At 34.2% G+C, this 26120-nt stretch overlaps 1 protein-coding gene across 2 annotated transcripts in view; it reads left to right on the forward strand.

Moving 5' to 3' along the window:
- Positions 1-26120, forward strand: part of Lmbrd1 (LMBR1 domain containing 1) — a 109053-nt gene that overhangs the window by 46037 nt on the left and 36896 nt on the right. For both annotated transcript variants that reach the window (XM_071613276.1, XM_027928335.2), the window contains exons 6-8: positions 8449-8537; positions 14804-14877; positions 22229-22354. In XM_071613276.1, coding sequence (XP_071469377.1) covers positions 8449-8537; positions 14804-14877; positions 22229-22354 — 289 coding nt within the window. The remainder of the gene's footprint in view (positions 1-8448; positions 8538-14803; positions 14878-22228; positions 22355-26120) is intronic.

A 26120-nucleotide genomic window follows, 5' to 3' on the forward strand; every position in this document is an offset into this window, starting at 1 on the left:
CAGGGCTGAATTCTGGGTTCGAGACGGGGGAAGGAAGCGGTCCATCTCGGTTCTCCACACCGGTCAGACCACAGAGGAGGCCAGCAGCCACCATGTTGGTAAACTGACGTCACCACCCCTGTTTTTGACTGACCGCAGCTCATTCAGCCATAGAACAGGTAATTTCAGGCTGCAATTCGCCTGCGGCTTGCAGACAGATTGCTAGGGCTCAGCGCCTGGGTGCTTCTTAGAACCTGATCTTATCAGAGTGAATACCAAGCGCGGAGCGGCCGAGTTCCGGCTCCCGGAACTGAGCCCGCGGGGACTGCTTCTTGGAGCTTACATTTATAGGAGCTTACACCGAGCACGGAGTGGCTGAGTTCCGGCTCCCGGAACTTCCCTGGCCCGGGGCTAGGAGCCCGCGGAAACGGCTTCTCGGTCCGGGTCCTGCTGAGGGCCGGTCAGGACTCACCCGGTGCTTTGGTTGCCCGGCAAGGGGAACGAAATGCTGCCATTCGCATAGGATACCAACATGGCAGAGATCTGACGTCTGCAGAAAGCGGCGGAGGAGGGAACTTCATCAATACCAGTGGTGACATAAGCAGTTGGTCTCCTGGTAGGGGGGGTGAGGCACAGTCACCCGAGTCTCCTCAATTTGTCGTCGAGCCAGAGGGAAGGAGCCGGGCCGCCGCCAGCGCCCGGAGCAGGCCCAGCGGCTCGCCAGCGTGGTGACCGCGTGACCCCAATTGGAGAGGGGGCGGAGCGGAGCCGCCACCCGCAACCGCAAGGTGGGCAGACCCGCGACCCAGTGGTACATGGGCGTGGTAGGAGGGGCAGGGCAGAGCCGCGGTTCGCGCTTGCAAGGTAAACAGACCTGTGTCAGCCTGGTGGGTCAGGCCCAGTGGCCTGCCAGTGTGGTACACACGTCACCCCAACTGGAGTAGGGGCAGAGCAGATCCTTCTCCCACGCCCGGATCAGGCCCTGCCGGTGTGGTGGTCACGTGACCCCAATTGGAGTGGGGGCGGAGCGGAACTGCCACCCGTGCCCGCAGGGTGAGCAGACCAGTGATCAACCTGCAGATCAGGCCCAGGGGTCCGCAGGCGTGGTAGGAGGGGCAGGGCAGATCCGCCGCCCGCGCCTCCAAGGTAGGCAGACCTACAACAGACCGGCGGATCAGGCCCAGGAGCCTGCCGGCGTGGTACAAACACCACCCTAATTGGAGTAGTGGCAGAGCAGAGTCGCCGCCCGTGCCAGGAACAGGCCCAGCGTCCTGCAGGCGGGGTAGCCATGACACCCTAATTGGAGTAGGGGCAGAGCAGAGCCTCCACCCGTGCCCAAAAGGTGGGCAGATCTGCGACCGACCAGCGGGACAGGCCCAGTGGCCTGCCGGTACGACAGACACGTCACCCCATTTGCAGTAGGGGCAGAGTAGAGCCGCCGCCCGCGCCTGCAGGGTAGGCAAACCTGCAACCGACCGGCGGATCAGGCCCGGTGGCCTGCCGGCGTGGTACACTCGTCACCCCAATTGGAGTAGGGGGAGAACAGAGCCGCCGCCGGCTCCCAGAACAGGCCCAGTGACCTGCCGGCGTGGTAGCCACGAAACCCCAATTGGAATAAGGAGAGAGCAGAGCCGCCGCCCGCACCTGCAGGAAAGATACGCAAGCAGTATGAAAAGACAAGGAAAGAAAGGACCACAAGCAATGCAGGTCAACGCAACTTTAGAAGAGGTAACAGCTGCAGCAGATGGAATGTCAGATAAAGAATTCAGGATATACATGCTTCAGATGATCTGGAGTATCAAGGAAGACATTAAACAGCAAAATCAGACAATGAAAGATCACTTCGACAACGAATTACGCAAACAAATCCAGGAAGCAAAGGATCAACTATACAGGGAGATAGAGGTTATAAAAAACAAACAAACAGAAATCCTAGAAATGCAGGAAGCAATAAACCAACTTAAAAACTCAATGGAGAATACTACCAGCAGAGTAGAACACTTAGAAGATAGAACATCAGACAATGAAGACAAAGTATTTCAACTGGAAAAGAACATAGACAGCTCAGCAAGACTGTTAAGAAACCATGAGCAGAACATCCAAGAAATATGGGATAACATAAAGAGACCAAACTTAAGAGTCATTGGGATACAGGAAGGTACAGAGCTCCAAACCAAAGGAATGAGAAGCCTATTCAATGAAATAATACAAGAAAACTTCCCAGACTTGAAGAATGAGACAGAACCCCAAATCCTAGAAGCCTACAGGACGCCGAATGTGCAAAATCATAAGAGATCCACACCTAGACACATCATAATGAAGATGCCCAACATACAGAATAAGGAGAGAATTTTAAAAGCTACAAGAGAAAGGAAGCAGATTACATTTAGGGGTAAGCCAATCAGGATAACAGCTGATCTGTCAACACAGACTCTGAAAGCTAGAAGATCCTGGAATAACATATTTCAAACACTGAAAGAAAATGGGTTCCAACCAAGAATTGTGTATCCAGCGAAATTAAGCTTCAGGATGGAAGATGAAATTAAAACCTTCCATGATAAACAAAAGTTTAAAGAATTCGCAGCTAGAAAACCATCTCTTCAAAACATCCTCTCCAAAGCATTACAGGAAGAGGAAATGGAAAATAACAATGAAAACCAACAGTGGGAGGTAGGACAGTAAAGGGGGGGGGAATAATCAAAGAGGAAAACAAACCATGTTTAGTAACAGAAATAAACAAATATGGCTGGAAGAACAACCCATATCTCAATAATAACCCTAAATGTTAATGGCTTAAACTCACCAATTAAGAGACACAGGCTAGTAGAATGGATCACAAAACAAGACCCAACAATATGCTGCCTACAGGAGACGCATTTGATAGGAAAAGACATACATAGGCTGAAGGTGAAAGGTTGGGAAAAATCATATCACTCATATGGACTTCGGAAACAAGCAGGAGTGTCCATACTCATATCAAATAAAATAGATTTCAAGCCAAAGTTAATCAAAAGAGATAAAGAGGGACACTACATACTGCTTAAGGGAACCATACACCAACAAGACATAACAATCATAAATATTTATGCCCCAAACAATGGTGCAGCTATGTTCGTCAAACAAACTCTTCTCAAGTTCAAGAGTCTAATAGATCACCATTTCATAATCATGGGAGACTTCAACACACCTCTCTCGCCACTGGACAGATCTTCCAAACAAAAGTTGAATAAGGAAACTATAGAACTCAATAACACTATTAATAACCTAGACCTAATTGACATATATAGAATATACCACCCAACATCAAGCAGTTACACTTTTTTCTCAGCAGCACATGGATCCTTCTCAAAAATAGATCATATATTATGTCACAGGGCAACTCTTAGACAATATAAAGGAGTAGAGATAATACCATGCATCTTATCTGATCATAATGGAATGAAACTGAAAATCAACGATAAAAGAAGGAAGGAAAAAGCATACATCACTTGGAGAATGAACAATAGGTTACTGAATGATCAATGGGTTATAGAAGACATCAAGAAGGAAATTAAAAAATTCTTAGAGATAAATGAAAACACAGACACAACATATCGGAATCTATGGGACACATTGAAAGCAGTTCTAAGAGGAAAATTCATTGCTTGGAGTTCATTCCTTAAAAAAAGAAAAAACCAACAAATAAATGATCTCATACTTCATCTCAAAATCCTTGAAAAAGAAGAGCAAAACAACAGCAAAAGAAGTAGAAGGCAAGAAATAATTAAAATCAGAGCTGAAATTAATGAAATCGAAATAAAAGAAACAATTGAAAAAATTGACAAAACTAAAAGTTGGTTCTTTGAAAAAATAAACAAAATCGACAGACCCTTAGCGATGCTAGCGAAGAGAAGAAGAGAGAGAACTCAAATTACTAGCATACGGGATGAAAAAGGCAATATCACAACAGACACTTCAGAAATACAGAAGATAATCAAAAACTATTTTGAATCCTTACATTCCAACAAATTAGAAGATAGTGAAGGCATTGATAAATTTCTTAAGTCATATGATCTGCCCAGATTGAGTCAGGAGGATATAGAAAACCTAAACAGACCAATATCAATTGAGGAAATAGAAGAAACCATAAAAAGACTTCCAACTAAGAAAAGCCCAGGTCCAGATGGGTATACAGCAGAATTTTACAAAACCTTTAAAGAAGAACTAATACCAATACTTTTCAAGCTACTTCAGGAAATAGAAAAGGAGGGAGAACTTCCAAATTCATTCTATGAGGCCAACATCACCCTGATACCTAAACCAGACAAAGACACTTCAAAGAAAGAAAACTACAGACCAATATCTCTAATGAACCTAGATGCAAAAATCCTCAATAAAATTCTGGCGAATCGGATACAAAAACATATCAAAAAAATTGTACACCATGATCAAGTAGGATTCATCCCTGGGATGCAAGGCTGGTTCAATATACGGAAATCAATAAATGTTATTCACCACATCAATAGACTTAAAAATAAGAACCATATGATCATCTCGATAGATGTGGAAAAAGCATTTGACAAAGTACAGCATCCCTTTATGTTCAAAACTCTAGAAAAACTAGGGATAACAGGAACATACCTCAATATTGTAAAAGCAATCTATGCTAAGCCTCAGGCTAGCATCATTCTGAATGGAGAAAAACTGAAGGCATTCCCTCTAAAATCTGGAACTAGACAGGGATGCCCTCTCTCTCCACTTCTGTTCAACATAGTTCTCGAAACACTGGCCAGAGCAATTAGACAGACGAAAGAAATTAAAGGCATAAAAATAGGAAAAGAAGAACTTAAATTATCACTATTTGCAGATGATATGATTCTATACCTAGCAGACCCAAAAGGCTCTACAAAGAAACTATTAGAGCTAATAAATGAATTCAGCAAAGTGGCAGGATATAAAATCAACACGCATAAATCAAAGGCATTCCTGTATATCAGCGACAAATCCTCTGAAATGGAAATGAGGACAACCACTCCATTCACAATATCTTCAAAAAAAATAAAATACTTGGGAATCAACCTAACAAAAGAGGTGAAAGACTTATACAATGAAAACTACAGAACCCTAAAGAGAGAAATAGAAGAAGATCTTAGAAGATGGAAAAATATACCCTGTTCATGGATAGGCAGAACTAACATCATCAAAATGGCGATATTACCAAAAGTTCTCTATAGGTTTAATGCAATGCCAATCAAAATCCCAACGGCATTTCTTGTAGAAATAGAGAAAGCAATGATGAAATTCATATGGAAAAATAAAAGACCCAGAATAGCAAAAACAATGCTAAGCAGGAAGTGTGAATCAGGCGGTATAGCGATACCAGACTTCAAACTATACTACAGAGCAATAGTAACAAAAACAGCATGGTACTGGTACCAAAACAGGCGGGTGGACCAATGGTACAGAATAGAGGACACAGAAACCAATCCACAAAACTACAACTATCTTATATTTGATAAAGGGGCTAAAAGCATGCAATGGAGGAAGGATAGCATCTTCAACAAATGGTGCTGGGAAAACTTGAAATCCATATGCAACTAAATGAAACTCAATCCCTTTCTCTCGCCATGCACAAAAGTGAATTCAAAATGGATCAAGGAGCTTGATATCAAATCAGAGACACGGCGTCTGATAGAAGAAAAAGTTGGCTACGATCTACATACTGTGGGGTCGGGCTCCAAATTCCTCAATAGGACACCCATAGCACAAAAGTTAATAACTAGAATCAACAAATGGGACTTACTCAAACTAAAAAGTTTCTTCTCAGCAAAAGAAACAATAAGAGAGGTAAATAGGGAGCCTACACCCTGGGAACAAATCTTTACTCCTCACATTTCAGATAGAGCCCTAATATCCAGAGTATACAAAGAACTCAAAAAATTAGACAATAAGAAAACAAACAACCCAATCAACAAATGGGCCAAGGACCTGAACAGACACTTCTCAGAGGAGGACATACAGTCAATCAACAAGTACATGAAAAAATGCTCAACATCTCTAGCTGTCAGAGAAATGCAAATCAAAACCACCCTAAGATACCATCTCACTCCAGTAAGATTGGCAGCCATTAGGAAGTCAAACAACAACAAGTGCTGGCGAGGATGTGGGGAAAAGGGTACACTTGTACATTGCTGGTGGGACTGCAGATTGGTGCAGCCAATTTGGAAAGCAGTATGGAGATTTCTTGGAAAGCTGGGAATGGAGCCACCATTTGACCCAGCTATTCCCCTTCTTGGTCTATTCCCTAAAGACCTAAAAAGAGCATGCTACAGGGACACTGCTACATCAATGTTCATAGCAGCACAGTTCACAATAGCAAGACTGTGGAACCAACCTAGATGCCCTTCAATAGACGAATGGATAAAAAAAATGTGGCATTTATACACAATGGAGTATTACTCTGCATTAAAAAATGACAAAATCATAGAATTTACAGGGAAATGGATGGCATTAGAGCAGATTATTCTAAGTGAAGCTAGCCAATCCCTAAAAAACAAATGCCAAATGTCTTCTTTGATATAAGGAGAGTAACTAAGAACAGTGTAGGGACGAAGAACAGGAGAAGAAGATTAACATTTAATAGGGATGAGAGGTGGGAGGGAAAGGGAGAGAGAAGGGAAATTGCATGGTAATGGAAGGAGACCCTCAGGGTTATACAGTGGAGGAGGTAGAGAGAGAGGAGGGGAGGGGAGGGGAGAGGTGGGGAGGGGGGAGGGTGGAGGATGGGAAAGGCAGCGGAGCACAACAGACACTAGTATGGCAATTTGTAAATCAATGGATGTGTAACTGATGTGATTCTGCAATCTGTGTATGGGGTGAAGGTGGAAGTTCATAACCCACTTGCATCAAAGTGTGGAATATGATATGTCAAGAAATTTGTAATGTTTTGAACAACCCACAATAAAAATTAAAAAAAAAAAAAAAGAAGTATATAAGTAGTTTTTCTTGCTTAGTTTGTATTTCTGTTAATGAAATATTAATACCAAATAAGTTAATATTATAGACATATAAAATGTAAAAGTTATTTAAAAGTTTCTTCTATCTCACTACAATTATTCCTCTCTTTATTTGATTTTATAACTGGGCAACAAATAATGAACTGCTTTTACATTTATTTTTTGCTCTATATATTTGAGTGGTCACTTTTTTCCCCCTTAAAGTGGTGAGGTTTAAGTCTCTAAGAATAAGACAAGTGTAATAAACTACAGTCAACATGAATAGTTAGAAATTTAAATAACACCCTAATATGTTCTTCCTATTCATCTTTTTATAGAATTGTTAGTAGTACCAAAGAATAAAGATTTTTAAAATTTTCGAATAATGACATTGTTTTACTTGAAATTTTAATCAGAACAAGATACCTTTATATATTCTTAAACTCATCCAGTATTTTCTTTTTTATAAAAGTGGATAGAATTTACATCTTGCTTATAATTAAAATTGGGCTAAGAAGAAGGAAGAATTAGAGTCACTTTTTACCTTTCTGTTTGATTTTCAACATATACTATCTAAGGGATACCCACCCCTTTAATCTCTTGATTACCTTTTGGTTCATGATCTGGGTTCTATAATAAAGTGACCATTTATTTATTTTATTTTCCATTTTCTCAGTCTAAGCTCTTAGAACAATTCCTAGGACACTAGCTCTCTCTGTTATTTCAATGGTTCCCCCTTACCTGTGGACCTAAAAATAAACAGAAACTGATTTTGTTATTTTTATTAAGCACAATATTGAAAGATATAAAGAAAAGAGAACAAAATGAAACCCCCCAATCCCACAATGTTAAATTTACTGTTTATTATGATGTATTTCTTGTCTATTATTTTCAATGCATATAAATATATTGAATTAATTGCATGCCTATAGTTTGTTCTACTAATTTAATGCAGAAGATCTTCAACTTTTTTTGGGTGATGCACTATTTTGTCCATCTTAAATTTATAGGACTTTAAAAAATATTTTATGGGGCTGGGGTTGTGGCTCAGTGGTAGAGTGCTTGCTTGTGTGAGTCACTGGGTTCAATTCTCAGCACTGCATATAAATAAATGAATAAAATAAAGGTCCATCAACACTAAAAAATATTTTTAAAAAAATTTTATTTATTATTGTTTTATTTTACTCACCTTTATGGAAGTATAATTGAAAAATAAGCCAAAATAGTTTTAAGTACAAAAATAAAATATATGGGGTTACAAAGGAAGGTAATTTTACTGAATACCGTAATAAAGTTATTAAAACAAATTATGGTAAAATGTATACATAGATAAGAAAATTCCCATACCTCTGTATAAATGGTGCAGATTTATTAGTTATTCAGGGGAAAAGTTGATATTTGTTTCAAAAAATTACTAAAATTGAGTTTCAGGCCATTTCTTTTATTCAACATTTTTATTTTTAAAGCAATTTAATAGAGTTATTTTCTGTTTTAGTGCTTTTGTTCCATTGAATGTTCCCAATTATAAAAATTCTACAGAGTGGGAAAAAGTGAAGTTCCTATTTGAAGAACTTGGAAGTAGTCGTAAGTATTCTTTTTATTTTCTTCTACTTTTTAAAATCTACCCATTGTAATTTATATATCCTGATCCTTAAGACTTTTCTTTGACAAGTAGCCTATTACATTTTCTATTCTCTCACAGTGAAGCTGCTGAGAAAGAAATCAGGAAAACAATTGCATTTTTAAGAAATCAAGAAAACAATTGCATCCTCTCTAGCCTCAACAAACAAACAAACAAACAATCCTGGGGGTAAATCTAGCTAAAGAGGTAAAGACCTCTGCAGTGAAAATAATTGAACAATTAAGAAATTTTACCTGCTTGGGAGGCTGAGGCCATAGGATCATGAATTCAAAGCCAGCCTCAGCAAAAGTAAGGCACTAAGCAACTCATTGAGACCCTGTCTCTAAATAAAATACAAAATAGGGCTGGGGATATGGCTCAGGGGCTGAATACCCATGAGTTCAATCTCTAATACCAAAAACAAAAACAAAAAAAAAAAAAAGAAAGAAAAATTAAGAAGACTTTAGAAGATGGAAAGATCTCCCATGGTCTTGGATAGGCAGACTTAATATTGTCAAAATGGCCATACTACCAAAAGTATTCAATCCCTATCAAATACTGATGATAGAAAACAGAACAGAGGTGCTGGGGGTGTGGCTCAAGTGGTAACGCGCTCGCCTGGCATGCGTGGGGCGCTGGGTTCGATCCTCAGCACCACATAAAATAAAAAGATGTTGTGTCCGCCGCAAACTGAAAAATAATTATTAAAAAATTCTCTCTCTCTCTCTCTCTCACTTAAAAAAAAAAGAAAAGAAAAAGAAAACAGAACAGAGAACTAAAAAAAAAAAGTCCTAAAATTCATATGGAAGAATAAAAGATCCAGAATAGCAAAAGTAGTACTAAGCAATAAGAGCGACCTCATCTCAATTTATACTACAGTGGTATAGTAACAAAAACATCATGGTAAGGGCACCAAAACAGACAAGAGGACCAGTGGAAATTAGATTAGAAGACCCAGAGACATTTGATCCTTAACAAACATACCAAAAACATATGTTGTAGAAAAGAGAGTGTTTTTAACAAATGGTGCTGGGAAAACTGGGTATTCAAATGTAGGAGAAAGAAACTAGATTGCTGTCTCTCACGCTGCACAAAAATCAACTCAAAGTGGATTAAAGACCTAGGAATTAGATCAGAAACACTGAAACTGATAAAAGAATATATAGGGTCATACTCCAACATATCAGCAGGTACCAGTTTCCTTAATAAGACTGCTAAAGATCAAGAAATAAAATCAAGAATCAGTATGCGGGATGACATCAAATTAAAAAGCTTCTGTACAGCAAAGGAAACAAATAAGAAAATGAAGAGAGTGCTTACAGAAAGGAAAAAAAAAAATCTTTGATAGGTTACTAACCAACAAGGAATTAATATTCAGAAAATATTAAGAAGTCAAAAAGTAACACCAAAAAATCAAATAAAAATGTGCATATAAACTAAACAGAAATTTCTTAAAAGAATAAATGCAAATGGCCAACAAATATATGAAAAAATGTTCCAACAGTATTAGCAATGCAAATTAAAAGTGCACTGAGATTTCATCTCACTCCAGATAAAATGGCAATCATCAGGAAAAGAAATAACAGTAAGTTCTGGTGAGGATGTGGTGAAAAAGATAAACTCATACACTGATAGTAAGACTATAAATTAATCCAACTTTGGAAAGCATTGTGGTGATTCTTCCAAGGATTAGGTATGGAACCACCATATGACCCAGCTATCCTACTCTTTTTTGTTTATCTAGAAGAACTGAAATCATACTAATAGTATACAAGCAATTCATAGCAATATTTTAGCAGTAAAATTCCTGAAAGTTTCTATGTGATCCTTTTTTTTTTTTTGGAGGGGGAAGGTTAACAGGGATTGAAATCAGGGGCAGCACTATACCACTGAGCCACATCCCCAGCCCTACTTTGTCATTTATATAGAGACAGGGTCTCACTGAGTTGCTAAGCACCTTACTTTTGCTGAGGCTGGCTTTGAATTCATGATCCTCCTGCCTCAGATGCTGGGTTACAGGTGTGCACCACCGTGCTCGACTTTCTATATGATCTTCAACTCACTTAAAATAATATAGAATAATTTTTAAAGAGCACTAAATTATTATTTGAAATGAAGTAATCTTTTATGTAGGTTATAAATTACTGAGACTTCATATACATTAAACAATGTTTTATCATAAATTTATCTCAACAAAACATTTTGGCATTACTTTTTCAGAAGTTCTAAAATTAATCCATGCAACTTAGTTTTTTAAAGGAAAAAAATAAGTTCAAGTGGTTAGGTTAAGGAAGTTGCTTAGAAGTTGAAAATAGCTTTGCCATTACAAAGTCATATAGATAAAAATGTGTATAATATTACTCAATATTTCATGTGCTTTTGGACATAGCTACTTTATTTTCTTTAATTAATTAATTAATTAATTAATGACATCAAATTAAAAAGCTTCTGCACAGCAAAGAAAACAAAAAAAAAAAAATGAAGAGCAAGCTTACAGAAAGGAAGAAAATCTTTGATAGGCTATTATTCCAATAGGGAATTAATATCCAGAAAATATTAAGAAGTCAAAAAGTAACCAAAAAATTAAATAGAAGATGTGCATATGAACTAAACAGATATTTCTTAAAAGAAGAAATACAGGGCTGGCTGGGATTGTAGCTCAGTGGTAGAGTGCTCGCCTAGCATGCACGAGGCACTGGGTTCGATCTTCAGCACCACATAAATGTAAAATAAAGGTATTGTGTCCACCTAAAACTGAAAAATAAATATTTAAAAAAACAAAGAAATACAAATAGCCAACAAATATATGAAAAAAGTTCCAAAAGTCTTAGCAATGCAGATTAAAAGTGCACTGAGATTTCACATCACTCCAGATAGAATGGCAATTAATTAATTAATTATAATTAGGTATCTTGGACAGCAGAATGCATTTTGATTCATTGTACACAAATGTAGCACAACTTTTCATTTCTCTATACACGATGTAGTGTCACATCATATGTGCAGTCATACATGTACCTAGGGTAATGATGTCCATCTCATTACACCATCTTTCTTGCACCATACCCCATCCCACCCTCCCCTTTATCCACAGTTCCTCCATTTTTCTCATGCTCCTCTCCTGTGCATCAGCATCCACTTATCAGAGAAAACATTCAGACTTTGGTTTGGGGAGATTGATTTACTTCATGATATTCTCCAGTTCCATCCATTTACCTGAAAATGCCATAATTTTATTCTCTTTTAATGCTGAGTAATATTCTGTTGTGTATATATACCATAGTTTCTTTATCCATTCATCCATTGAAGGGCATCGAGGTCGCTTCCACAGTTTAGCTATTATGAATTGAGCTGCTATAAACATTGATGTGGCTGCATCACTATAGTGTGTTGATTTTAAGTCCTAGGAGTGGGGGATAGCTGGGTCAAATGGTGGTTCCATTCCAAGTTTTCCAAGGAATCTCCATACTGCTTTCCATATTGGCTGCACCAATTTGCAGTCCCAACAGTAATTTATCAGTGTACCTTTTTCCCCACATCCTCGCCAACACTTATTGTTTGTCTTCATAATAGCTGCCATTCTGACTGGAATGAGATGATATCTTAGAGTAGTTTTGATTTGCATTTCTCTAATTACTAGAGATGGTGAACACTATTTTTATTTTCTATGAAATGTAGAATACTTATTTTTATAGATACCATACTGAAAAATTTGTTTACTTTTGTGAGTATTCTTTCTATTAGGTACCATATATTCTTTGGTTAGTATTTCTTGTTTTTTTCCAGATACAGTATTAAAATAATGATTAAATTGTGACTTGTTAGCTACACTATAACTTCTTAAATGTCTTGCTTTCCACTTAAAAGATTTTTCTTGTAAATTGTAGTCCTTTAATGTCATTCTGAAACCAGCAAGAATAAGGATAGCAGGACTGGCATCTACTAATAATGAATTGTTAAGGATTTATGCACCTTGATCCTTTTTCTCAGAAATAAATAGCTTCTTTTCTTGCAGTTAACTCCTTCAGGTTTTTTACTCCTTCTGCCTAAATATTATTTCATAAATTATACTAGTACTTGAGTATTGATATAACTTGAATTAGTGATTAGACATACAATATTGTTCTGATTTTTGTAATCTCATTCTCTTTAGTCTCAATTTTTTTCCTCAAATTTAAATACCATGTTCTAAATTATATTTCATTTTAGGTCTGCCATCTTTTTAGGTTCAAAATAGTCACCCAGCTATTCTTAATTTTTAGTTTTGTTGTCCCTCACCTCCTTATTTTTTTAGGCATCAATTTTAGGCTTAAAACTTTATGACATAAACTTTAGACCTCTTTCTTTAGGCATTTTAACGTTTTAAAAACTGTACTTTACCTGTAGAGAAATGCATATGGCTTATACATACATGTATATAATCAGTGTAACTGATTGCAATCAAGATATAGAACATGTCCATCATTACGGAAGTTTCTTCAGTGTGCCTATTTAGTATCATCTCTGGTAAGAAATACCACTGTTATAATTTCAGCTACTATGTATTAGTTTTTCTTTTTTTAATATTATAAGTGGAATTATACATTATTATGATTCTTCTTTTGTATGTCTGACTTATTTCACATAGTAATGATTTAAATTTGTGTAAGTAGTTGGTTCTTTTTATCACAGCAGTTAATGCATTTTATGAGTATACTATAACTTCTTTATCAGTAGGATCTCCTTATGTATATGCTCAGATCATAGACCCTATCTTATCAAGAGAATCTATGTTCAGTGTCTTTGACAAGTTTATTATCTTTTACCGAAATGGGAATCCTTCTAAATGATTAATTTTGAACTCCTTGGCTCAATTGATTCGCTAATATGTGAACATAATACTCTATCAATTCTAAGACATATTTTGTTTTCACATTTTTATATCTCTGGTGTTGGTAAATATAAGTTATAGTGCCTTAAAATTACTATCAGACAGGTGGTAGACCTTGGTGGTATGAACACCTTGTGTTGATACTTCTGTTATAAGAAAGTAACAACATCAAAATGACTTTGATTTGATAATAAGTAGTTTAAAAAAAAAAGACTGAAAAAAATTTGTCTTGCATAATTTATGAATTTGTTAATTTTTTTTTATTTTTAATAAAACTGATATTTGACTTTTAAGAAGATTTTATCATTTTATTTATAGTTATGGAAATATTAGGAATATGTTAAATTGAAATATTATATTTGACTTTACTGGATCTGTATTTAAAGTAGATTAGTACAAGCCCATTAGAACCTGTATTAAAGCTAGAAAAATTGTTACATCCTTTAACAATAATCAAATTTTCATAGTATTTCCTTATATATTAAATATATTTATGTGCTACCCCAGCTTCTCACTCATGGCCTTTTTTAAAAATAAAGTTTTAAGTCCAACTTGTTAACAGTACTACTCTTTTTGTTGTTAAATTTGAATCTATTTTCTTTTTTTGTTTTTCTGCCAAGTGGGCAAGCTAATCTTTTCAAGTTAAAAAGTGAAGTAAACTCTTTTTAAGATCTTACTTTTAATCTGGGTGTGGTGGCACACACCTGAAATCCCAACTACTCAGAAGACTAAAGCAGGAGGACGATAAATTCAAGGCCAGTCTAGGTAACTGAGCAAGACCTGTCCCAAAATAAAGTGTGAAAAGGTTTGGGAATGTAGTTCAGTATAATACCTCTGGGCTTAATCCTCTGTATAGGGGGAAATAAAAGATTTTGGTTTTAGGCTATATATTAAAAACTGAATTTAAAAAAAAAAACAACCTGGAAGTATCAAGATTGAGGAGAAAAGGGAGAGTTAAGGTCAGTGGCTTTCTTATGTATTTTATTTTTTAGTATCTGCCATTGAGAAAGGCCAGGCAGTCTTTTCATTACCTTTTGAGCATCTAACCATTTTATCAATCTCTTTTTTAGACCCAATAGACCTATAATTAAACAGTAATTTTTCTCTTAATTTTAAGAGATGAAGGAAAGAAAATTTTAATTAGTCTGAAAGATCTTTTTAAAATCAGTTTGTGAAGAGGACTTTAAAAAAAACCTTTTTCCCATTTGAAATTAGCACTGCAAAGACATGGTAATATATATTTGTTTTATTACATCTGAATGTATAAGGAGTCTAATTTCATATATTTACATTGATTTGCTGAATATAAATGTGTGAGTAGTACATATGTGTGTTTCAACAGTCTTTTTCTCTCCACAGATGGCTTAGCTGCATTGTCATTTTCCATTAGTTCTCTGACCTTGATCGGAATGTTGGCAGCTATAACTTATACTGTAAGTGTAATGGTGTTAATTGAGTTAAAATTAAAGATTCACCCTATAAAACAGCTTTTTTTCAACTTAGTAATCTATTTAACTTAATTTTTTTCTCTTTAATGTTTTAGTTCTTCATTTTTTCTTCAGTTTTCTTAAGAGGATGATAAAGTTTGAACCACTTGGTCACAATAATTTTATCTGTATTTATAAACTTTAATATTCAGAAACAAATTTTATTATTGTGAACCTTGAAGATGGTTATATATTTTACAATACTATAACTCTGACCTATAGATCAAGATCATTACTGATAAACTGTCTTATTTAGGGATGCAGAGCTTTTAAAATAGGCTATTTTACAGAATGATACTTTTCTAGTATAGAAAATCTAATATTATATTATCCAACACTTTATTTTTTGTATTTCTAGAAGTGACAAGGTGTGAATTATAAATGATTTCCAAATTTATATACGGACTGCTCTTTGAGTCTTTTGCTCAAATTTTAGAGGAAAATTCAATAAGAAGTGCTCCTTTCTTACCTTCCAAAGTTGTAGAAGCAGCATTAAAATTATCTTGGACCTTTTTAGATTAATGAACATTTTGTTTAGAGCATTTTTGGTTCCTACAAAGATGAAAAATACTGTTTATAAATACTTTTGGATATTTTCCCAATATGTCTTCCTTTAGACATAAAAGAAATAGGCTGTTAGTATAATAGCAATCTAATTTGGTTACATGCACATTCATATGCCATATTGTATAATAAAAGAAGTCTAAAAGACATGCATTTTAATATCTTCCCAGTGCTTATATAGGTATTAAGTTTTATTATTTATTAGTACTTTTCTGTTTTTATTTGTTGGTACACAGGAATTTGCCATTTCTTTTAGTGGATGATTATCCTCCCATCTCACAAAATGTATGTAGAGGATGTTAGTTGTCATTTAAGAAGCAGGCACAAATTAAAAACAAATTAGAGGTTAGACCTGGAACACAAATTGCTATTCTCTGACTGGTTTGTTATGCTGATCTTGGGTTTGTCTTTTACCTTTCCTTGGTCAGTGTTTTATCTATTCCATTGGAATAGGAAATATTTCAAAGGGATTTTTTTGAAGGTCAAATGATAGATACTGTTTATAAAGCACTTTGATGTCTATAGGGAAATTCGATAGCAGTTATGGAAGATTAGCCAGGAAAAACAAATGGAAAAGGAGAAAAACAACATGTAATTATACTGTCAGTAACTATAAGGAACCAAGTATGATCTCATAAGCCTATAATCCTAGAGACTTAGGAGGCTGAGGCAGGAGTATTTGCAAGTTCAAAGCCAGCCATAGCAAGGCCTTAAGCAACTTAGTGAGACCTTGTTTCTAAATAAAATATAAAAATGGGCTGGGGATGTGGATCAGTGGTAAAGCACCCTGGGTTCTATTCCCAGTACTCCAACCAAAGAGGTAAAAAAAACTATTAAAGATCTAGAATTTTATTTTATTTGTAGCCTGCCAAAGTTTTATGGATTGTGATCAAAGATGCAAGACTTCTTTCTGAGTCAGAAACAAAGACTTTTCTTATTCACAGTAATAACACTAGCTTTAGAATTGGCATTTTCTTATTCTGTTTTCCTGAGTCCCAATTCCCAGAGAATTGTGAGTAGAACCATAGGAAACCTGTATATAGTGGGGTGCATTACAAAAGAGGAGCTCTGAGCTTAGGGAAACAAGCTTTTGTATGGACAGTAACCATGCCTGCCCCCACCCCTTTTTTTCCCAGAGGAGGATATTGTGTCCTATACAGACATTATTGAAAAGGTAGTACAATGCCTGGTTGCAAAATGTACAGCAATTTAAGACCCATTGAGAATTGTCTCCCAAGGGTCAAGGAATAGATGCTATGAAGAATAATAAGCAGCCTAAGGGATTAGATAATAATAGAGGCTAATGTTACTGTAAAGGTCAGGAGTGCCTTTTCTAACATTTGAACAAAAGACCTAAATAAAATGAAAGCAAGCCATGACAGAAGAATAAGTGCAAAGATCCTGAGGTTTGTACATGTGTGCTGTTAGAGTAGCAAGGAGGCAAAGCCCTTGTGGCTGGAGCTCAATTAACAAAGGAAAGAGGAAAAGGTGTAGATTAGATGTTGTGAGAAGTTAAGTAGTCCTAGTATAGACTGTGGTTAGGATTTCAAATTTTATTTGGATTGAGATTAGAAAGCCATTTGAAAGTTTTTAATGCAAAATAAAGGGATTTGTCAAACATTTTGTTTTAATTTTTTTGTAGTTAGATAATATCTTTATTTTATTTATTTTTATGTGGTGCTGAGGATTGAACCCAGCACCTCGCACTTGCTAAGTGAGCCACAGCCACATCCCCTCTCAAACATTTTAAATGTATTAATCTTCTGGCTCTGAATTAAAGAAGCTATCTTAATGGGGAGTAGAAGTGGAAAAAATGATTGAAATTATCAAAACTATTTGAGAGAGAACTTTTCCTGTAGGAACAATATTACTGTAGAGATAAATATTTTAAACTAACATAATGTTTTGTATTGTTCAAATTAAAACTTTAAAAATTATCATTTTAATCAAGTAAATCACATATAATAATCATGCTGAATTAGTTATCTGTCTAAAAGTTTTGGCTTTTCTAGAATACAGAGGGCTGAGCTTAAGGACATTGATAAAATGATCAGAGGACATTATGATGGTACTGAGGCTAAGAACCTGCAAGATAAGGAAGAGTTGCTGACTAAGTAGAAAAGACTGCTTAAAGCCTGATGTTAAGGAAGAGATTGCAATGGAATAGGACAAGATCAGACAACCTAGAAATTATGTTTTGTTTTATGTGGCATAGCAACAGAATCATGTACTTAGTGGAGAGACTTAAATGTCGATCTCAAGTTCATGGGTTCCTTGACCTATTTTACCTACCAATTTTTGTTGTCTTTAAAATAGAACTAATATTTAAGTAATAATATTATTGGGATTTATTAAACAACCCATCAAGGATTAGAATCTAAATATTTGGTTTTATTTGGATCAAACTATAGTTTCTACTTCTTTTCTCTCTCAGTGAAAGTCAACCAGATGCTAAAAACAATCATATCATGATTAGTGAAAATTGTGAATTATTCAAAGATGAGTAAGTCAAAGAGGCATCCATAATTGAATGATAGTTGGAATTGGTAAGGTGTGGATAGACAGATGAATATCATTTAAATAGCACTTCAAGGATGCTCAAAGCTCAGTAAGAGAATGTTTTGCTACTTAAACTTTAGTTATACTTAATTGAAAAACTTATACAGGGGCTGGGGTTGTGGCTCAGCAGTACAGTGGTCGCCGAGCACAAGAAAGGCACTGGGTCCGATCCTCAGCACCACATAAAAAAGTAAATAAATAAAGGTATTGTGTCCAACTACAACTAAAAATATTTTTTAAAAAACTCATACAAACTTTTATAAATTAATTAAAAATCAGTAATTTATAAATAGATGGTTTTATTATGAATAACTCATTAATATTACTAATTTTTATATTTATCTGAAGTTCAGATGCAAAGTTATCTCCTAACTTGTTATGGAAAAGCTTGAGAATTGAGCATTTCATATGGCAAGAAAGTGTTGTATATGTTCATGAGGTACATTTTAACTAATGTACCCAAAGTGGGAAGTTAATACATAGAGTATTTTGGCCCTATATACAAAGACTTACTTAAACCTAAAATCATGTGTGTGATGGAATTTGTTATTTTTTTGCATTGGGACTAGAGAGACTTTTTACTTTATGTTAGTCAAGTATGGATTTCTCAGAGATATCTATTATTGTTTAGTTTGGAAGCTACTTGATTATTTAAATTATATTTAGTTTCTAACCTCTGTACAGTGTCCTAAAGGATAGTCAGATAATTGGGCATTCAGTTTTAGGAGAAGAATATCCAACAATATATTAGCTTGCTTATTATTTTAAGCTTAAACCAAAAAGAAATCTGATACTGTCTAAAATTAAAAAAAAAAAAAAAAGAAACCTCTAGGAACAAATATCTTTGTAGGTATTTTAATTTTTTTTTGGTGCCACCAAGTGGGGAAATGTTGAATAATGATGTTTTCATGCAAAATGAATTACATGGTCCAGAGAAAGGCCCCTATGAGAGTTTAGCAGAGACAGCTAAACTTTTTATTATATATTCATGTTAGTAAAGCTTTTAATATACTCTCCAAGATGTTTGTGAATTACAAATAAATATTATTATCCTAATCAATGTACATTTAATGTAAAACAAACTAATTGAAGTGATAATTAAAGATTCAAATATGGAAATAAAATGTTTTCTTCTTATGCTCATGAAAATTTGCCTTAGTTTGGGCTGCTGTAAATGTACTATAGACTGGGTGGCTTAAACAACAAACATTTATTTCTGACAGTTCTGGGAGCTAGGAAGCCTATCATCAAGAAACCAACAAATTGGTTATCTGGTGAGGGTTCACTTCCTAGCTTGCAGTTGGCTGTCTTCTCATTATTCCCCATATAGTAGAGAGCAGAGAGAAATATCGCAAGCTCTCTTGTATCTGTTTTGTGTCACTAATCTCATTCATAAGGGATCCAACATTGTGATTTAATTACCTCCAAAAGGCTTCAAATACCATCACACTAGAAATTAGCTTCAACATGAATTTGGTCGTGGGGGTAGGGGTGAGGGTAGGGAACAAACATTCAGTCCCTAGCACCCTATGAACTGGTGCAGTGGTTCTCAATAATCTGGAGATAGAAATCCCCTTGAAAAATCAAATTTGTCACCTTTCATGTGACATCGTATGTCTTTTAGTCTGTGATACTTATTGGAAGATGCACCATTGTTTTAAGTGCATTTTTACCATTAAAGGAAAAATCCTTGAAAATAATTTCATTATTAATATTTTTCTATATTCAGTAAGAGAAGCTTCTTTGTCTTGTGTAGATACTTTTTAAAAATCACATCAATCTTTGCAATATAACAAGGAAAATACGAGTGAAGGAAATTGGAAAGGTATTTCTAAAACTGCACATTTTCTAAGAAATTGTGAATCATTTTTTGAATTGGTTATGATGTTCCTCTTAACTGAACAGTGCAAGAAGGTATAAGAAATGTTTGTAGTTTGTATATGTTATTTTAAAATATTTCTGTTGGCAGTTTATTTTTGGAAGTCAAAACAAGATAGGAAGCAATAATGGCCAACCTAACCTTTTAAACTGTACAATCTTTTTAGCCTTTGTTGTTTTTCCAGAAATTCACTAGAGGGCAGTAGTAAGTAATAAAAATTTGGTTTTTGAAAAAGTGTTTTAAGTACATTTTTTTCCCACAGAAGTTTGAGGTTACATTCGAAAGGTTGTTATTTAAACATGTTAATTTTTTTCTATGTTTATTTCAAGCTTATTAAAATCTAAATAGTATAAATTTCCTGATAATCATTTAAACTTAAACATGCAATCTAAAAACAAACTAAACACTTGATGAAAAAAACAAAAGATTATTTACTTTTATTTGCTATATTCATAGAATTATGGTATAGTCTGGTCTCATATTACTACAAATTGTTACCAAGGATGTATTTTCGTTTTCTAATCTTTTACATTAAGCCATTTAGGAATTTAGTTCAGCTCTTTTAGTAAATATATCAATTTCATGCAAGGAAATAACTTCATGAAGAATTAACAGTTCTCTCTTCTTAAAATAGTTTTAGTCAGATATTATCTTCTTACAATAATTATTTTATTAATAAACATTTTTTCTTAAACAGTAGAAGGACAAAGAATTGGGACCTACCTAGTCTTAACAAACCCAATATTCATTCTCTGGTTGCTAACTAGTTTGGGTCAGAAATTTGATTAGTCAAGTTTGGCAGATCTAGTGAAAAACCAAGTGAGCAGACTGATAATTGTTAAATATGTGTTATGTATTGTAAGCAAGTGACATTTACAAATTGAGGAACATTTCTCAGACACAGTATAAGTAAGCTGAAACCTGAGTGCATTCAGATTTACTAATGAAGTAAGTTAAGAAGGTAGGCATAGAAGAGGGTGCTGCATGTATTAAAGTATGAAGGCCTGAAGTATTTTAAAATTAGAGTGTTTTAAGAACTATGGACAATTGTGAGGCATAAGGTAAAAATTTCTCTGACAAAGTAACAGTGGATCACCCTGTGGCTCACCACTTTCTTGTCTTTCATACTGGCCATGGGGTTACCTTCCCAAAAGGTGCTTCTACTAGAGCACTTTGAAAAATACCCTTCCTTTTCCTGGAAAATCTTAAAGGATACTAACTAGAAGAATGACATATTCTGAATTGGGTGTTCAGAGTAAGATCATTTGGAAACAGTATAGAAGATGTATATGTAGAGAGTAAGAGCAGCAGAGAAAATAGTAGATGACCTTGTATTTAGATGACCTTGTATTTGACAGTAGATTATAAATAAGGGCCGTGTTGTTAATATTAGTAGACCAAAAGATTCTATAGAAACAGTATTGAGTACTGAATGTAGTACATTATAGGATTCAAATCCATTCAGCATAGAGTTGGGTTAAGCCTAAGAAGTAGCATTTATCCTGAGTTTGTGTGCTCAGCAGAAAAAATGGAACAAATTTAAAATTACATTCATGTATCTGCTTTAGAGCCTATCGTTGCAACCAGCAGGTGTTTCTCAGTGTTTCTTCTAAGAATTTAAAGTCAATAGATTCTGAACCATGGCTATATGGCAAATGACATTGACTGTTAAGTTAATGATTATAATAAAAAGTTATTGAGACGTTTTGGAATTGAGTAGTATATACAATAATATGTTTATTTTTAATGCTGACTAAAAGTTAAAAATTACTTGTTGGAAAATATTTAAAATACTTAGTAAAAAGATTGGTTATAAATAGGTAGAACTTTTAAACAAATTGTCCATATAGATAATTGGTATACTAATGAAGTACTGTGTATATATTACTATACATATGTTTTTCTAAAGATACATTGTATGTGCTTGGAGAAAATTACTCTTGTTTTCATAGAAAATAATTTTATAAATTGTTCTCATTAATTCATACTATCATAATTTGATTAGCCTAAAGTTATAACTTATTACTTTGATAAAGTATTATATTGACATTAAATGTGCAACTTGTCCTTTGAGGAAGGAGTAATATGTTATCATAACTGCATAAATGTAAGTGTAAAATAAACAAGAGAATTATAATATGATCATGATTCACTTCCTTAAAGCATATTCTTCAGTGACTGTACACTGCTACTACTGCCCACTTTCAAGTTATTAAAGGACATGTTTTTACCTGAAAATTGTGTTAATCTGATTGAAATGAATTTATTAAAGCATTTGAATTTTGTTTATTTTAGGCCTATGGTATGTCAGCATTACCTTTAAATCTAATAAAAGGCACTAGAAGTGCTGCTTATGAACGTTTAGAAAACACTGAAGACATTGAAGAAGTGGAGCAACATATTCAGACGATTAAATCAAAAGTGAGTTAATGTTTTGTTGTTACTGGGAAGCATAAACTTACTTTACCTTTGAGCTGCTTTCTGATGTGACTTTAATATTGGGAAACACATATATTTTTATATTGTTTGATAGTTTTTTAACATTCTTCAAGAACTATGCCTCTATTTTGAAAATTGATATCCTGTGTAAGGTGGGACACTGGCAGTTTTAGAATTTCTATCAATACTCTAACAATGAAGAAACAAAACTACATATTTATGATCAAGACCTTTCCAGTTCTCAGTTATCCTTATTCCATATGTAACATCATATTTTACTGTGTTACTTATGTTCAAGTTTTGTGTACTTAGTTGAAAAAGCTAAAGAGTACATGTAATCACTTGCCAACTAAATGGACTTCTAAAAATATAATAAATTTTTCTTCCTTTTTTACCATCAAGTAACACATTAATTTTAAAGAGTTTAGGAAACATGATGAGCTTTCTGAATTAGTCTACTAACCTAGCATGAGCCTACTTAAAAAAAAAAAAAAAAAGCAGACAGTAATAGCACCCAAAAAGGAAAAAAAAAAACCACCTACTCTCTTTCATATGAAGGTAGAGGCAAGTATTTTAATAGAAATATAAATATTAGCAATGCAAAACCTGTGCTGTAATAAAAGCTTATCATAATGATCAGGCTATATTTATCTTAGAAATACAAAGATGATACATTAGAAAATACATTAAAGTAGTTTAATATATTGAGATTAAAAATAAGAAATATAAACATCTTAACAGATGTCAAAGAATAAATTGGTAACAGTCAATTTGTAGTTATGATTTTTAGAAACCAAAAAAAAATCTTACCAAATTAAGAGAAGAAAATACCAAATCAAGGAATCCTCTGATGAGCATCATACTTTAAAGTGAAAGAAACATTCCCAATAAAGTTATATACAGGACAATAATGTCAGTATGATTGCCACTCTTTAGCATATTCCTGGAGATTCTAGTCAAATTAAAGGAAATTTAGATAAGAACATTGAAAGAAGGAGAGGAAAAAAGGGAATTTAATCTGTATTGTTTGCAGATATCGTCTACCAAGACAAGTGAAAGAATTAACTACAAACTACTAGAACTAATAAGAATTCTTCAAATTGTCTAGATACAAACATAAAAAAATCATTAACCAGTTAAATGTTGTTATAGAGAATTATCCATAATAGCACAAACTATAAAATATTAAGAAATGTCAACATCTACCTGATGGAAATTATAAAATTTTCTGAAGTACATAATAGGAGATTCAAATAAATAGAGAACTTCATCGGTTTGTAATTGGTTAATTCAATATTATAGATATATTACCTGAAAATTGTTTTTCAGTAATTTTGGTATTAATTCAATAGTCTATATAATACAAAAATTAAATTTTCATAAAATTTCATACCATCTAAAACTGTATTCTAAATCTAAATCAAGTATAAAACACTTTAGAAAGTATGAATTTATCTTGGTGTGGAGAAATCCTTTCTAAAAAAGACACAAAACCAAGTTGCTAATTAAGAGAAAATTGGTGAGTCTTCAGTTTTTATGTTGTAAAATTTATGAACCTGAAAAGGGCACCTAAATGAACGTTAAAGACCAACAATTGTATGGGAGAAACTCTCAGCACAGATGATAACGATAGTAAATCAAAGGACAAGCAATGTACAGAAATAATGAAAGACCCAAAGGTAGTTCACTGAAGGAGAAATTAAACTGTTTAGTAAAATTATAAAATGATGTTTTAGGTAAATAGTAAATAGGAGGTTGATCAGGTGTCCCAGTTACCTGGGACCCGAGGACTTTTCCAAAATATAGGACTCTCAGTGCTAAAACCAGGAGAGTTGGTAACCCTAGTAATAAAAAGTATAGACATTAGAATGACTTAATATGTATTTTTTAATCATTCGAAAGTCTTTTAAATGGTTACATGTGTCAGGAATTGATGATATTTGGGGAGGTAGTAATACTGTTTGTGGGAATATGAGACATACAGCTTTTTAAAGAAAATGAAATGTTGTGATGCCTACCTGTATAATCAAACATACAACTTTTAAAAATTTAACCTAACAGTTTATCTATAGGAATCTATGTGTGCTATATGTACACCTTGGTATGTAGATATATAGGAAACAACCTTAGTATTAAAAAATAAGGTACTTATTAAATTAAGACACCATGGTGTAATGTGCTATGTAGTGATAGAAAGGAATGAGGGAGATTTATATAGCTTGAAAAATATGTCTTATAAAACCAGACTATCTCAGTTCAGATTCTGACTTTTTTGATTATGCACACTACATCTGCAGTCTTATTTTTTTTAGGTAGTAAATGAACATATTTCTATTATTCTGAAAATTTAATTAGAATAAATGCGTAACGAAAAGACCAGTTTTAGGCATAAGAAAGATGCTCAAGATATGTTAGCTAGTACATACAAAAAATATATAAATACATTGGTACATGTGTATATATGTCTGTTTGATTTGCTTAACAATGATAACCACAGGAAAGGGAACGATAATATGGTAATTGGTCACAGTGTGAAGGAAAGCTTTTACTTTTTTTTTAAAGATGGTATACGTATTTATGTACGTTATAACCATGTTATTTTTCAAATGAGATGGATTGCTGCAGAATTTCTGTCCTAGCATTTTTTCTCTTACCAAAATTATTCTTACATTAATTTAGTGAGTAGTGCAGAGTGGATATCCATCCCTCACTGTACTGATACATTCATTCACCAAATAGACACATAACTGTTTTAAGTTGACCCTCAAATTGATTTACTAATTTTTTTCTGAAATGGTTAAATCCATCAGTTAAAAAAAGTACCTCATTGTTTGTATCATTTTGACATCATAATGGAAGTTTTGAGAAAATTTATTATGGGTAATGTATAAAGTACTGATCCCTTCTCAAATCACATACTTGAAGTATTATTATCTGGGTATTTCTTTAAGAAGGGAGTGTTCATTTTATTCCTCTGACCTTCTTTCTGTAAGTTCCCTTTTCGGGGATCCAATTTGATAATTCCATTGTACTCAACTTAAAAGTTGACTTAAAGGAGTGAAGATAGTAAAATATAGCCTTATAAATATAAAATATGGTCTTTGCACCATATTTATTGGGAGAAATATAAATTCTAGGCCCACTCAAGATCTAAATTATATTCTTTGGGGCGTTGGGCCTAGAATTCTGATTTTATTGAACTTTTCAGATGAGTCTTAAGCATGCTAAAGTTTGAGAAGCATTAAAATAAGGTATGGAAGAGGATAGTTAGCTTCAGAAGAGCCTGGTAATGCAAATATGTAAAGAGCTTTTTATAGCTGTGAGAATCTTTTATTAAAGGTTTGGGCATTATCTTCATTATACGATTTCAAATTGAAGCTACACTAGGCTCTACTGGAGAGAAATGTTTTTGTCTGCTAGGAACCCATTTAAACCTTGATAGGTATATTAAAGACATTATATTCTCTAATTTAGACTTTGCATTCTTAAAATGTAGTCCTTTGTTTTTCTGTTCCTTCTAATAAAAGCAAACAAATCTGCATTTCATCCTTTTTTCATTTAGCAGTTATTATTCTGGTTTATTATTGTGGTCAATTTAAGACATTTCGGGGTAGGGGAATTAAAGTGGGAAAGTGTATCTGTGAGACATCATGGAAAAGGCACTACTTATGGTTACCCAAAGCATCATGTAAAAACAGATGAAAATTATCTGTCAGATAGATTGACCAAAGAAAGCATTACTCATTTG

The sequence above is a fragment of the Marmota flaviventris genome, chromosome 6 (assembly GCF_047511675.1).
Source record: "Marmota flaviventris isolate mMarFla1 chromosome 6, mMarFla1.hap1, whole genome shotgun sequence".
Classification (NCBI taxonomy): Eukaryota; Metazoa; Chordata; class Mammalia; order Rodentia; family Sciuridae; genus Marmota; species Marmota flaviventris.